This window comes from Microplitis demolitor, chromosome 7 (assembly GCF_026212275.2).
Source record: "Microplitis demolitor isolate Queensland-Clemson2020A chromosome 7, iyMicDemo2.1a, whole genome shotgun sequence".
Taxonomy (NCBI): Eukaryota; Metazoa; Arthropoda; class Insecta; order Hymenoptera; family Braconidae; genus Microplitis; species Microplitis demolitor.
The window spans coordinates 9,529,372-9,543,158 of record NC_068551.1 but is presented as its reverse complement, the minus strand read 5'-3'; the positions used below and the strand labels follow the sequence as shown (position 1 = coordinate 9,543,158).

Here is a 13,787-nt window from a genome sequence, read left to right as displayed (position 1 = left end):
AGAAGGATGAGGAAGGATAACTTATAAGTAATTTACTATTTCAATTCACCAATTAAACCTTTTTATTTTCTCATGACCTAATTGACCTTTATAATTTTAACTTCACTTATAACCTTTTTATAAACCTTATTTTATACCTTTTTAAACCTTATAACTTCTTATATAAACCTTATAACATTAAACCTTATAAACCTTAGAACCTTATGACCTTATAACATTAAACCTTATGACATTAATTGACCTTAACATAAAACCTTATAACCTTTATAACTTCATTAAACCTTATAACCTTTTATTTATTTACCCGCAATAATTTTTATTAATAAAACCAGCCAACTACCTTTGGCGTTACCACACACTCCCACTCTGGTTAAAAATCGCTTTACCTTCGCGACACTTAATTACTAAATTAGCCAACTACCTTTGGCATTTCCACACACTCACACACACAATGATTAAAACGTTGCCAACTACCTTTGGACATAATTAAAATCGGTTACCTCCCCAATTATTTCTTAACTAATTACACATTCAAAGATTTATTTCCTACACTCATACTGCACTCGAGTCCCCTGGACTTTTCTTCACACACTTCTTAAATTAATTTTCCGCAATTAATAATTTAATTAATTTAGAGAATTATATAATTATTAACTAATTTATTAATTGATTTTTCTTTCCTAATTTATTGAGTACTATTTCCTTCTCATTTACTTATCACTTATTTTATCTCCTTAATAACACGACCTATATTCATTAATTTAATACCACGTTACTTCAGGTACTTTTATCACCGCGATAATTATTCTTATATTAATTCTACCTTCTTTTTAATTAATTATAATTTCTTTAATTGCTTAATTTCCTAATTAATTTTATAACGTCTTCGACCGCGGACTTCTCTTATTTTCCCGAGACAATTTTAATTGACTTTCTTAATTTATTATTTTATTAAATTTTATGTATAAGTAATTACTAATGGACTAGCGTCTATGACTAGATTCGACTGTTCCGGTGCGCGCGTCACTCGACCCACCTGGAAACTTCTAGAAGAATTCCGGCTACCTGCCTGGAAATATTTTATACACGCAATGGCTCCGGCTACCTGCCTGGAGTTCATTAATTACTAAAATCTTATAATTATATCCAAATTTAATTTATTAATTTACTTTTGCAATTAATTTAATTCGCGAGGATTTTCTTTAGGCGCGACGATTTTAACGTATGCCAAGTATTTAATAAAATTTTCCGGCTTCCCGCCTGGAATAAATTTTATAAATACCTCTCCAGTAAAAATCTCCAGATCTTTCCGTCGTGTCTCTGTCCGGGTTTTGTCTGATTAATTTCCTTGTTCTCGTAATTGTCTAGTCTAATTTTTGGTTCCGTCTCTCTCTCTGTTTTTACTTTCTCTCTCTCACTCCTTTCTTTCTTTCTCCTCACTCTCCTTTAACCTGTTACAATCAGACGCAATTAGTAATGTTTTATATAAAATACCGGCTAACTGCCTGGTATTTATTATTAATAATCGGGATTTTTATCGCTTGGTTCCACAATAGACTCAAGCTAATTATTAATTAATTACCTGGTTAATTAATTTAACGGCGTCTGTATGACGTCGGTTGTCTGGTTACTTCGTCTCTCCACCTCTCTATTCGGACGTCCCGATGGTTAATGCCCGATTCTCGTTCCGGTCCCCGTTTTTAATTGCTCGCTCACTCTTGACTATAGTTGTCCTTTTTCCACTCCTACTTAACTCTAGGTGGGGTCGACGGTCGAGCAAGTGAAATTTCCATTTCCGGACGACTAGTCGCTACCTACCCGGAATACCCGAAGTGGTAATGTCACATGACCGACAGTGCGCATAATAGATTTTATTTTAAACTTAATTGAACGCGGTAAATACAAATTTACCCCGTTACAGTGCAGCTTTTAATGGGTCCACTTATTTAATCAACTAAATGTGGTCGTGATAAAACAAGGGTCCACACATGTGTAAATCTTAAAAGTGTCTTACGTACCTGTCCAGCTATGCTCAGTAATCTCAGGACGATGATAACCCCGTACTGGACCACACAGTATTAAAATTAAGAGACAGATCTTATACTAAACTTATCAGGAAGGTTGTTATTAACTAATTGAGTAAATATGTTAAATTGAAATATGAACATATGGCATTTATTCAAATGAAGCCGCTTTACAAAAGAATGAATGAAACGATGAACAATAATTATAAATGACTAATGAAACTGACTCGACTGAATTTATTAAACTGGCTGACTCGACTGAATTGATTAAATATACGACTTCTCAATCGTAAAATATTATTTCACAAACAAAATAGTTAATCCGACAATAAAACAAAACGACTCGACTTACTCCAACAATCTCCACACTTAACTTCCAAGTCCACCAATCCATCCCAAGCCTTTCCAAATCCACCAGGTCCAATCCACAATTTTAATTAATAATAAAATTTAAATAAACTTAAGTAAGAATAAGCTTCCACCTGAGGTGGGCTTATATGCTCTTGGCCCATTACAAGTATAACTATTAGCACGTGTAATAGTAATAGTAGATGTTAGTTGTAGTGGAAACCAAGATGTTAGTGGTAGAGCACATCCGTTCACGGCGGTTGCTGGGAGCCAAGAGACCGACAGCTCGTCGTCTCTGGGCCTCGTACCTCTCCACTCAGGTTGACCAACCCTTAAAACGAATTGTCGAGAAGCTCGACCGTAGCGACCCTGGCGCGTCAGTGTCTGTATTTTCTTAATTGTTGACAGTTGTTGAAGAAGGAAGCCGGTTCTTTTGGCGCGAGTCGAATTCAAATTTAAACGCAAGGTGGAACCATTCCACCCCGTTACAAGTTTATGTCAAAATTTTAGAGGTCAAATTGTTTATTTAGTATTTATAAATAAATATTCTAATATATCATATCCCACACGCAGACTTTCGCGCCATTCTAATTTGTCGTATTCCACATTAAGTTAATTTTCAGGTAGCAATTAACAACATCAGCAAGAAGGTAACTATGCATAATTTTTTACTCTTCTTACAGCATACAATTCAAAATTATTTATTCACTACAAATGTCTGTATTTTACAAAAAAGATGAAAATAAATTTGTAAGTTATACCAATGTAAACATATTACAAATAATTTTCCTTTGCCAACCGTGAAACGTTTATATCGTCTCCTGAAAACTTTCCTGAATGTGGGATACGACGTGTTAGAATGGCGGTATCGACTTGATGAATAGATTCTGGACAGCCTCCAGTCTTTCAACGTGTACCGCATAATAGGGTGACCAGATCACCGTGCCATATTCCAGTATGGGTCTAACTAACATCATATACAGTTGTCTTAAGGTTGACAACTGCTTGAAATCTTTTCCCAGCCTTATTATACAACTTAATACACTTTTCGCTCTAGCTATCACATTATCCACTTGACTTATAAAGTTTAATTTATTCAACTTCGAATTTAGTTCAATGAAAATTAGGAAAACGGTTGACCCTAAAATCTATGCCTGCAACTTCCCGCTAATTTCATACTTAAGTGCTCAAAATTGCACTTATTACGTTTTTGAGCTCTTCAAGCTCAAAAATATAATTTTCGTGTTATTTTGAACTCTCCGGGCTTAAAGGTCTAATAAAAGTTTAATAAAAGACTATTTTTTGAATTTTTAAGCTGCCATAACTTTTGAAGAAATGAACCGATTTTCACGCGGTTGACGGAATTCGGATTAACTCTGAAAAAACAATTTCTCGGTTTTCTTACGATAACTTACGAATACACATACACACACACACACACACACACACACACACACACACACACACACACACACACACACACACATAGACACCATCGCGGGAATAATTAGGGGAGCTTCTTAGGACCTCAAAACGTCGAAATCTGATGAAAACTCGATTTTCGAAAAATGGGGTGGAAACATTAACTTCTTAATTTTCAAAAATTTTTAATTTTCTTAGCAGGAAGTTAAAATTTTTTTTATCCCTAATAAGTATTTTTAATCGCAATTTTTTAAAATAAAAAATCGGTCTATTAGTTGACCCTACGGGCCAGCCCTAAAACTTCCCGCTGTTTTCGAGCTCGGAAAAATTGTTGTGAATGCATTTTTAAGCTCTTCGAACTCGAAAATACCTTTGTTTGCCATTCTTTTCGAGAAAAAACGTTTTTTATCATTTTTTTTCTAACGATATCTTTCAAACGAATTAACCGATTGAGACGGTCGAGGTGGCAATCGAGGTGTTTTATCAAATTCTAAAGCTGATCAAATTTTGAAATTGATTTATCGAGTCGTTTTTGGGGAATTTCGAAAAAACTAAAAAAAAATTTTTTTTAATCCTTTCGACAACGGTTTCTCTTGAACGATGAACCGATTTTGATAATTGAAGTGGCATTCGACGCGGCTTATAAAGTTTCAGAACCCAGTTGATTTTGGAATTTTGGAAAAAATTTTATTTTTGGAATATCTCCGAACAAGCCCGACTGATCAAGTTCAATTTTTCACAGCTTCAAGATATTGTCAAGCCGCGTCGAATGAGACCTTAACGATCGAAATCGGTTCATCCGTTCCGGTCCATACGTAGATACGTACGTACATACATACATGCATACATACATTCGTACATACATACATACACTTAGGCGTCATCTTGAAATTAGTCGGAATAGCTTCATAGAAGCTCAAAATGTCAAGATCTCGTAGAAATCGATTTTCGAAAATCGAACCGAAACCAATAACTTCCCGAATTTTTGAAAATTTCCAATTTTCTGATCGGGAAGTTAAAAACTATTTGAGAGTGTTGCGAATTTCCAATTATCTCAAATCTTTTTGCATCTTATTTTTAGAATGAAAAATTACTAAATAGTATTCAAAATTTTCAGTCGCCCTATATCATTATGAATCATATTTTTAGGATTTAGAAGTATTTGAAAGTATACGAAATTTTCAATCATCTTAAATCATTATGAATCATAATTTCAGAATTTAAAACTATTTGGTAGTATTCGAAATTTTCGATTCATATTTCTTCGATTCATATTTTCGAATCATATTTTCAGAATTTACAAGCATTTGACAGTATTTAACAGTTTAAATCATTTCAAATCCTGTTAAATTATATTTTTAGAATTAAATAGTATTTAAGAGAATTAAAAATTTGAATCATGTTGAATTCTTTTGAATCATCGTTTCAGGATGGGCTAGCATTAATGCGGATATAAATGTTTTTAATCCTGTCAAATACCTTTTTTTAATCAGGGATAACCTCTAATAATTTTACTATCTCTTTTGTCTATGTTTACAAATGTTTTTTTTTTGTACTGTGCGCTGTTGCCGGTTTTTAAAATGGCCAATAACGAGACGTCATAATTTCAGTTTTACGAACTATAAATATTAATAAATAATTCAAACCTTCGATAACACTATTTTTTACAACAATTTTATCATTAGTATAAATTGAAGAATATTTTGAAACATTATTTGTCCCTGTGTCTATTCCAATAATATTTTTTTTATAAAGTTGGAACATAAAAAAGTATAGTGCCCTATAAGAATCTGTGTTAAAACTTTGATTTTCAATTGTTAATAACTTTCTAAATGATTAATAACACACTTTGAAATTTTCGAGAAGGATAATTATTGATTCATTCTTGCCAAAAATATAAAATTTGAATTTTATTTAATAGTAAGGTTTACGCAAGAACGTCCTTAATTAAATTGAGAGCTCAAACGACTAGTTGCCTTGTCACAATATATGTGTAGATCAATAAATAGGTAGACATTAGTGACAATTAAAATTCTTTGGACGTCAATTGAACCTTGACAATTAAAGTGATTCAGAATTAGTAACGATTAAAAGAATTTAATTCAATGAACTAATGAGATGACTATTTTTAAACATTTATAATTAAATTTTTGAAATCAAATAAAATACAATTAGTTATAATTCATTTTTCTTCTAGAATCACTGTTTCTTGTAAACAAAATTTCAGATCTGAGAGAGTTCGTGAGGTATCCAGAGATGTCAACTGAAACAATTAATAAATTAAATATAAAATTAAATAAATTATGTGATTAAATGTTTGATACAATAATCAATAATATGATAAAAGTAAACAAATTTTTAAGAAAATTGAACTATTACTATCATTTCGAATTGAAAAAATTATATTTCAAAAAATCTCCATTTTATTGGACAAGACTTGCACATAACTGCACTGATTAAAATTGAGTTTTATTCCAAAAACCGTTGATACTTGACAAGGTTACATGAAAGACGTTATTTTAAATTAATTCAAAAATATAATAACTTAAACAACTTCATTTGTCTATTTTAGTACATAACGTATCAGAAGTGGTTGCGTAACAACATATACGCGGACAAAATAAGCACATGACAAAATATCCGCGGAAATAATATCCGATGAATAAAATATCTACGGACAGAATATCCTGAAAATGAACATACCAAAGATATGAATTCGTCACATCAAAATTTTCATAGTTAAAATAATAGTCGAAGAAAGTTATTAAAATCATATTTTTCTAAACATTTATCATTTAATTCATTAAATACTTCATGCGAAAATACATATGATTGATATATACATAAATAGGTTTGAAATATAGCGCTCATTTTTAACGAATTTTGTGTGTGTGCAATTACAAAAATATACCCACACATGAAATGGTGTGAAAGATAGCGCCCTTTTTTTTACGAATTTTGTGTGCCCGAGTAAAAACGTAAAATAGCCGCAACACCGCTGCAACAGCGCCGCAACGCTGCAACAACAAATTTGTAACGAAATAATAAAATTATAATTGCCGCAACACCGCCGCAGCACCACCGCAACACGATAGCATTATATTAATATTCTCTGAAAAACTTCCCAAATTCCGCAACACCGCTGCAACAAGCTTATGATGACATAAAATTATCCCAGATAGCAAAATGACTAGGGCTGTGCGAATCTTGTTCGAATCGAATCGAGTAGAATAGTTAGATTCGATTCGATATTCGAGTCGAATATCGAATAGTTCGAAGGATTCGAATAGTTCGGAAGATTCGAATAGTTCGAAATTTTTTCGAATCTTCGGTAAATAATATTATTGCATCTAAGAAATTTAGTATTTATGGCTTTATTAAATCAAAAAACTATTAGGGGAACCTGGGGCACGAGAGCCCGCTTTAAAAATTAGGTAAAATTTTTTTTTTCATTTTGCGTCAAGTTATGACATCTAATGTTTTTATCATATTTTAGACTAATATGTGGGGTAAAATAGACCACTCAAAAAAAAATTGCAACGAAAAAATTATTTTTTTTATTTTCCGTTTAGTTAATTTTTTCGATACAATTTTTTTTAAATGGTGTATTGTACCCCACACATTGGTCTAAAATATGATAAAAACATTACAGAGGTCATAACTTGACGGAAAATAAAAAAATGTTTTGTTCTATATGTTTTTCGGGAGTTCTTTCGAGCTATTTGAACCTTTCGGATTATTCGAACCTTTCGAATTATTCGAATCTTTCGAACTATTCGAATCTCCCAAACTATTCGAACCTTTCGAACTATTCGAATCCTTCGAACTATTCGAATCCTTCAAACTATTCGAATCCTTCAAACTATTCAGATTTTTCGAATAATTCGAAGTTTCGAGTATTCGCACACCCCTAAAAATGACGTCTTGATGAGTTCTGAATGAGTTCCTATTTATGATTTGGACGTCTCATCAGCATCTTAAAGAAGTCTTTAAGAAGTTCTCAAGATGTCGAATGAGCCACGTAGCGAACTCAATAAGACGTCTTTAAAAAGAGTTCTTTTTTCTGACTTCGCAAATAAGACTTCAGTATGAATTTACCATGACGTTTTCAAGGAGCTCCTAATTTTGACTTCGTAAAGAAGTTTAAAAAATCAATACATTTAGACGTCATAAAACTGACGTCTTATTTATGGAGTCTTCAAGAACTCTTAATTGAGTTCTTAAAAATGACACCTTTAAGAAGTCCTTTTAAGACTTCTTGAGGACGCCTTCAAAAAGACGTCGTAAAGCAGTCATTCCGACTTGAATGCTGTCTGGGATGATTGCCACAACACCACCGCACCACAGCCGTAACACTCGACAAACGAATCATATATATTTTATCATTTTTGAAGTAATTTTCTAAGTTGCATACTATCATGTTACTTATTTTTAAATTCAGATAAAAAATGAACAGCGAGTCTCTGGTGAAAACATTTGACCGAAAATAGTCCGAAACTGTAAAATTTTATTGAAATAGGCCGAAAGTTTTATTCTTCCTAAAGAGGCTGAAAATTGGCCGACATTTGGCTGACAAATGAATCAGCCTTTTTTGGCCTGTTTCCGGCCAGATTATATATTTTTTTTTTTTTAATAAAATTATCGCAAGTAGAAATCTTGGACCGAAAACAGGCCGAAAGTTGAATCGGCCTGTTTTCGGCCATATTATTTTGTTTTAAATAAAATTATAGTACTTAAAAAAAATTTCATGCAACTCAAAATAGAACATAAAAAAATTTCAAGTTGTGGAACTTGAAAATATATTTCAAAATTTTGTTAAAAATTATGTTTTCAATTTATAAAATGTTTAAGTAACTCACTAAGTTATAAATTTATACAAGACATAGTGAAAAAATTCAATTATGTAATAGTTAGAGTGACATAATTTTTATGGGAATAGCTTATATTTTAGTACAATATAAAATTTTATTTCGTGGTATCATTAATGTAAGTTATATGACAGTTCGTGGCTGAGTGAAAATATATCAATGAGCAAAAATGAAAAATCGATTTCTTTAACTTTATACGAGCAAAATTATTTATTATTAACAGATTATAATTTTAAACAGTTATTTCTTATGAATATATGTAAAGAGAGCTCGTAATTATTCCGTAGTCAATGTAAATGTCTAAATATCCTCCATGAAAAAAATTTATAAAAAAAAAATATATTAAAAATATGTAAAATATGTATAAAAAATATATTTAAATATATAAAAATATATCTTAGAATATATAAAAAATACATGTATAAAAATATTAAATAATATATTTTTAAGTTAATCAAAAACATAGAAAAAAAAATAGAAAAACTCTATATAAAAAATATATTTTTAATGCAACCAACAACCTAGGTAAAAGAAATTATATAAAAAATAAATTATTTTATAAACTTTTTTTATGTTGTTGATCAACTTAAAAATTCATTTTTTATATAATTTTTTATATTTTCGAAATTACATTTTTTATCGATTTAAAATATATAACTAAAAAATTTTTAATATTGCCATACCTACATTTTTTTTATATTTCTATACATGTATTTTTTATATATTCTAAGATATATTTTTAATATATTTGATAAAAATAAAATATATATGAAAATCGGCCAAAAGTTAGCTATTTAAAATGTATTTTTTATGCGTATTTTATATTTATCTATATATTTTTTTTATATGAAAAATATTTTTTTTTTTTTATATTTTAACATATAATTTTTTTATTAACTTCTTTCACGGGGGTAAAGCCTATTATATACTTTTTAAACAATTTTATACGTAACTATATAACCAAAATTACACATATCACAATTACTGATATACCGGATTTTATAGCATACGAAAAAAAAAAGAAATTTTTTTGTTATTACGAATAATAGATTTTCAATTATATTTTGCTGTTTTAAAAGTGATGTATTCTTTCAATCTCATGTAGCACAAGTAAACTTAGTGGTCACTGTCAGTAGCGTAGCCTAGTCATTAATGCGTCGATCTTTCGTACGTTAGGTCCCGGGTTCGAATCTCACTAAACCGTGTGTGGTTAGTTGATAATTACAGCGTTTTTTCTCGAAAAAAAAAATTTCTAGTAGATTAGAAATCGAATGAATCACATATCTGATGATTCCCGCATAACCAAAATGATTGAACAGAAAAAAAAAGAATAGAAAAAAAAAAAAACTGAAATTGAGTGAGTCTTTTTTTTAATTTATTTGAAATTTCTATACATAGCTATGTATATATTAAAAATTTTAATATATGACCATATATAATTCTCTTTTCGCGGACAATTAAATAAGTATTTGATAATTACAATTATTTCTATTCTATTCAATCAAATAGAATAATAATAATAATAATAATAATAATAATAATAAATATTTTCACCCGGGGCCGCGGTGTTGCGGTGATGTTGCGGCAGAGATTTTAATAAAATTTCGATAGCGTGCAGTTGTGTTGCGGCGGTGTTGCGGCAGAAAGTAAAAATTTTATTTTTTAAACGTCAAATTTTATTTTTACTCGGGTAATCAATTGAATTTTTTTACGGATATTTTGTCTACAGATTTCTTGTCCACGTGTATTTTGTCTGATGGATATTTTGTCGCACGGATATTTTGTCAATGGATATTTTTTTGCAGATATTTCGTCGCGGATATTTTGTCCACGGATATCTAAGCGTGTCACCTCAGAAGTGATGGAAATATAAATAACTAAAAAAATTTACTTTACAGTTGAATCAATTAACTTATACTTTGAGATTAATTTCGTCGATAACTTTGGCTAAAAATAATTTCAGACGGCTTTAACAAATTTTTGTTAGTTCATGTTATTGTTGAATCGATTTCATGAATCATTTTCCAAAAATTCAAACAACTTCAAAATAATAAAACACTGTAATAGTTACGACGAAAATAATAGCTTCCTTACATTAATTTTTGGGCAAAAAATTTAACCTCATAGATCTGAAAATGGTAGTGCATGTATGAACATGATCGGGAGTTCAAAGACTCAAAAATAAGAAAAAAATTTGGAAAATCCAAAAGTGCACGACTCGTAATCCTCATTTATCATGAAATAATAAAATTAAAACATGAAAAACAATAGTAAAGAAATGGCGGAAAGCACGAGTAAATTCAAAATATATACAATTTTCTTTCATTAAAATTTGTTGTTTTTTTTTTTTAATTCTATTAGTATTTTTTTTATAATTATAAGAAAACTTAATTAAAATATCTCGATTAATAACAAAAAAAAAATATATGTAAATAAAAAACAAAATAAAAAAAAAGAATTGAATTGAAAAAATTCAGGCTTACCAATTAGCAATAATACAAAAAAAAACAGCTGTACTAAGACGGTTATCCGCAAGCGCCTCCGGTGGAATAAATGTACGTATAATGTATAGATGTATCACCATCCATGTTAATTTTACATAGATATCTATAGATATAGTTATATAGCCTTTTTTATTCTTTTATTAATTGTAATTAAACGTCACTGAGCTACCGAGCTATTTGCAATAGGGAAACTACAAATCTTTCAAAGAATTTTTTAAAAAAAAATTTGATTTAATTACTGGATTTTTTCGCAAGTTATCGTGTCTACGGGTTTCATACTTGACGGACAGGAAATTTGTTTTCAATATTTTGATGTTTTTTCCGTTTTTATTGAACTAAATAAATTTTTGAAAAGTATGAAATTAATCTCCATTAAATTATTTTCAAAATAGTATGCAACATATCTTAATTCCGTGAATTAACAAAGGTATAGTAATTGAAATAGTTGCCGAAGTGAGGCGAAAAAAATTTTTCGATCGTAAAGCACTCTCTGATGCTTGGCATCATGAGTCGTGCAATAAATGATTCGATAAGGAGTGTTAATTACATGGATTGAAACAAAATTCTTATTGAGTTCGAAGAGTTAAAAAATACTGACGTTTTTGAGCTTGAAGAATTCGACAAAAAAAAAAAACAAACTTTTGGAACTGAGCCACCAAGTTGTAACAGGGAACTTTGAAGTTTCCGCGCTTAATTACCGTGATTTTCTATCATGTGCGCGGTCGATATAATCTATTACTGCCCCAGGGTTATCCGGGGTAGAGTGCGACTGTCGTCCCGAGCGGAAATCGTAGGGGCTTGTCTGTCAGTCCCACTTAACGTTAAGTAGGGGTAGCTAATTTTCCGGAAGTAGCCGAATTCGGTCGAGTGGGTGTACAGTGATAAGTGAAGAGACAACCCAAAACTGAGACACACAACCGGACAAGACGCCGAACCACCAAGACGCTTCCATCACACAGGTAATTAATTAATTCTGAACTTGGATTCTTTAGTGGAACCAAGCGATAATTACATTAAATATTATTGATACCAGGCCGTTAGCCGGTACCTTTTATATCACTGTATTAATTATCTGGAAAAGCAGGTGAAGGAGCCAACACCAATTAAAATAAAAGTGAGGCGAGAATAAAAGAAAAAAAGACGAGAGACAACCGGAGGACGAGACGAATAAGACGGCAGCCAGAAAGACGGTGAAACAAAGAGAACCGCATCAGAAAATAATCAGGTATTAATTAAATTAATTATTTTAGGCCAAAGCCGAAATATTAATTTAATTTAAAAATACTTAGTCGTTCGTCGAGGTATCCGCGTCTAGGCCATATTTAATTAATTAGTTGTAAAATTAATTTATTAATAAAATTAAGCCAGACGGTTGTCTAACCGGGTCCAGGCCCAATTGCCGGGTCCAGGGCGTTGTCTTGAAATTCCAGGCCGTCGCCGGAGTTATTGCGTCGTAGAAATTTCTAGGCCGATGAGCCAGAATTTTCCATAGTTTAGTCCGCGTTGTTACAAATTAATTTATTAATTAAAATAATTAAATCAACCAAATTAAATATTAATTAAAATAATTACTCGGACCAGACTAATAATTAAAGTAAATTAGTAATAAATAAAATTAGTTAATAAAATTATTATGAAATATTCTCGGCATAAGAAAATCTGAAAACAAAAGTCGGGAAAGTTGAGTCAGGATTAGAAATGAGACTTCACTAACTAAAATTTAAAACATTAATTCTAGTAAATTCGGATCAGTATTATATTGAAGAAATAATGTTACTTATTGGAATTGAATTAATTGAAATAAATTAATTAATTAATAATCATAATTCTTCTCTTAAATTAATTAATTAATTTATAATTGTGTGGCGGGAAAACCCATTTTAAAGTCAGTGTGTGTGAGAAAAGTCCAGGGGACTTGAGTGCAGTATGAGTGTAGGAAATAAGTTTTAAAATGTGTAAATTAGTTAATAATTAATTCGGGAGGTAACCGATTTTAATCATAAGTCCAAAGGTAGTTGGCAATGATTTTAACTGAGTGTGAGTGTGTGTGTGATGCCAAGGTAGTGGCTACGTAGTTAAGTAAAGTAAGTCCAAAGGTAATTGGCAGAAGTTATAAGGTCAAAAAGGTTAATAGTTATAAGGTTAATAGTTATAAGGTTATAAGGTCAAAGGTTATAAGGTCTAAAGGTTTAAGGTCTAAAGGTTTAATAGTTATAAGGTATAAGTTATAAGGTCTAAAGTTATAAGGTCATAAGTTATAAAATTATAAGGTTTTAATTGAAAGGTTGTGAATTAAATAAAAGGTAATACTATTGTAATAACTAAATCTAAGTTATTTATAAAATTATCCTTCCTTTTCCTACTCTTACAATTAACTTTTACACCGACCCTGAGTATTAAGAACCGGTTCTGGAAGACCGTTAATCCTTCCAGTGGCGCCCTTAAAAGGTAATTTAAGGACGACCAGAGTAACAGCCTAGCCCTGTTATATTTGGCGCCCAACTTAAATAAAAAACCCCGTAAATAATTGTAAGAGAGGTTGAGGAGATAATTTATTAAATAAATTAGAAGGTAAAGTCGCGTGAAAAAGTGATAGTTGTGTGGCGTGGTCGAGGTGAAAA

The 13,787-nt window shown here is 30.7% G+C and overlaps 1 protein-coding gene across 1 annotated transcript in view; it reads right to left on the bottom strand.

Moving 5' to 3' along the window:
- Positions 1–5,917: 5,917 nt before the first annotated feature.
- The window catches only part of LOC103574933 (FAS-associated factor 1), a 66,085-nt gene continuing 58,215 nt past the window's right edge, over positions 5,918–13,787 (bottom strand). The window contains exon 13 of the mRNA XM_014440171.2: positions 5,918–6,057. Within this exon, the coding sequence (XP_014295657.1) occupies positions 5,977–6,057 (81 nt within the window). The 3' untranslated portion in view covers positions 5,918–5,976. The remainder of the gene's footprint in view (positions 6,058–13,787) is intronic.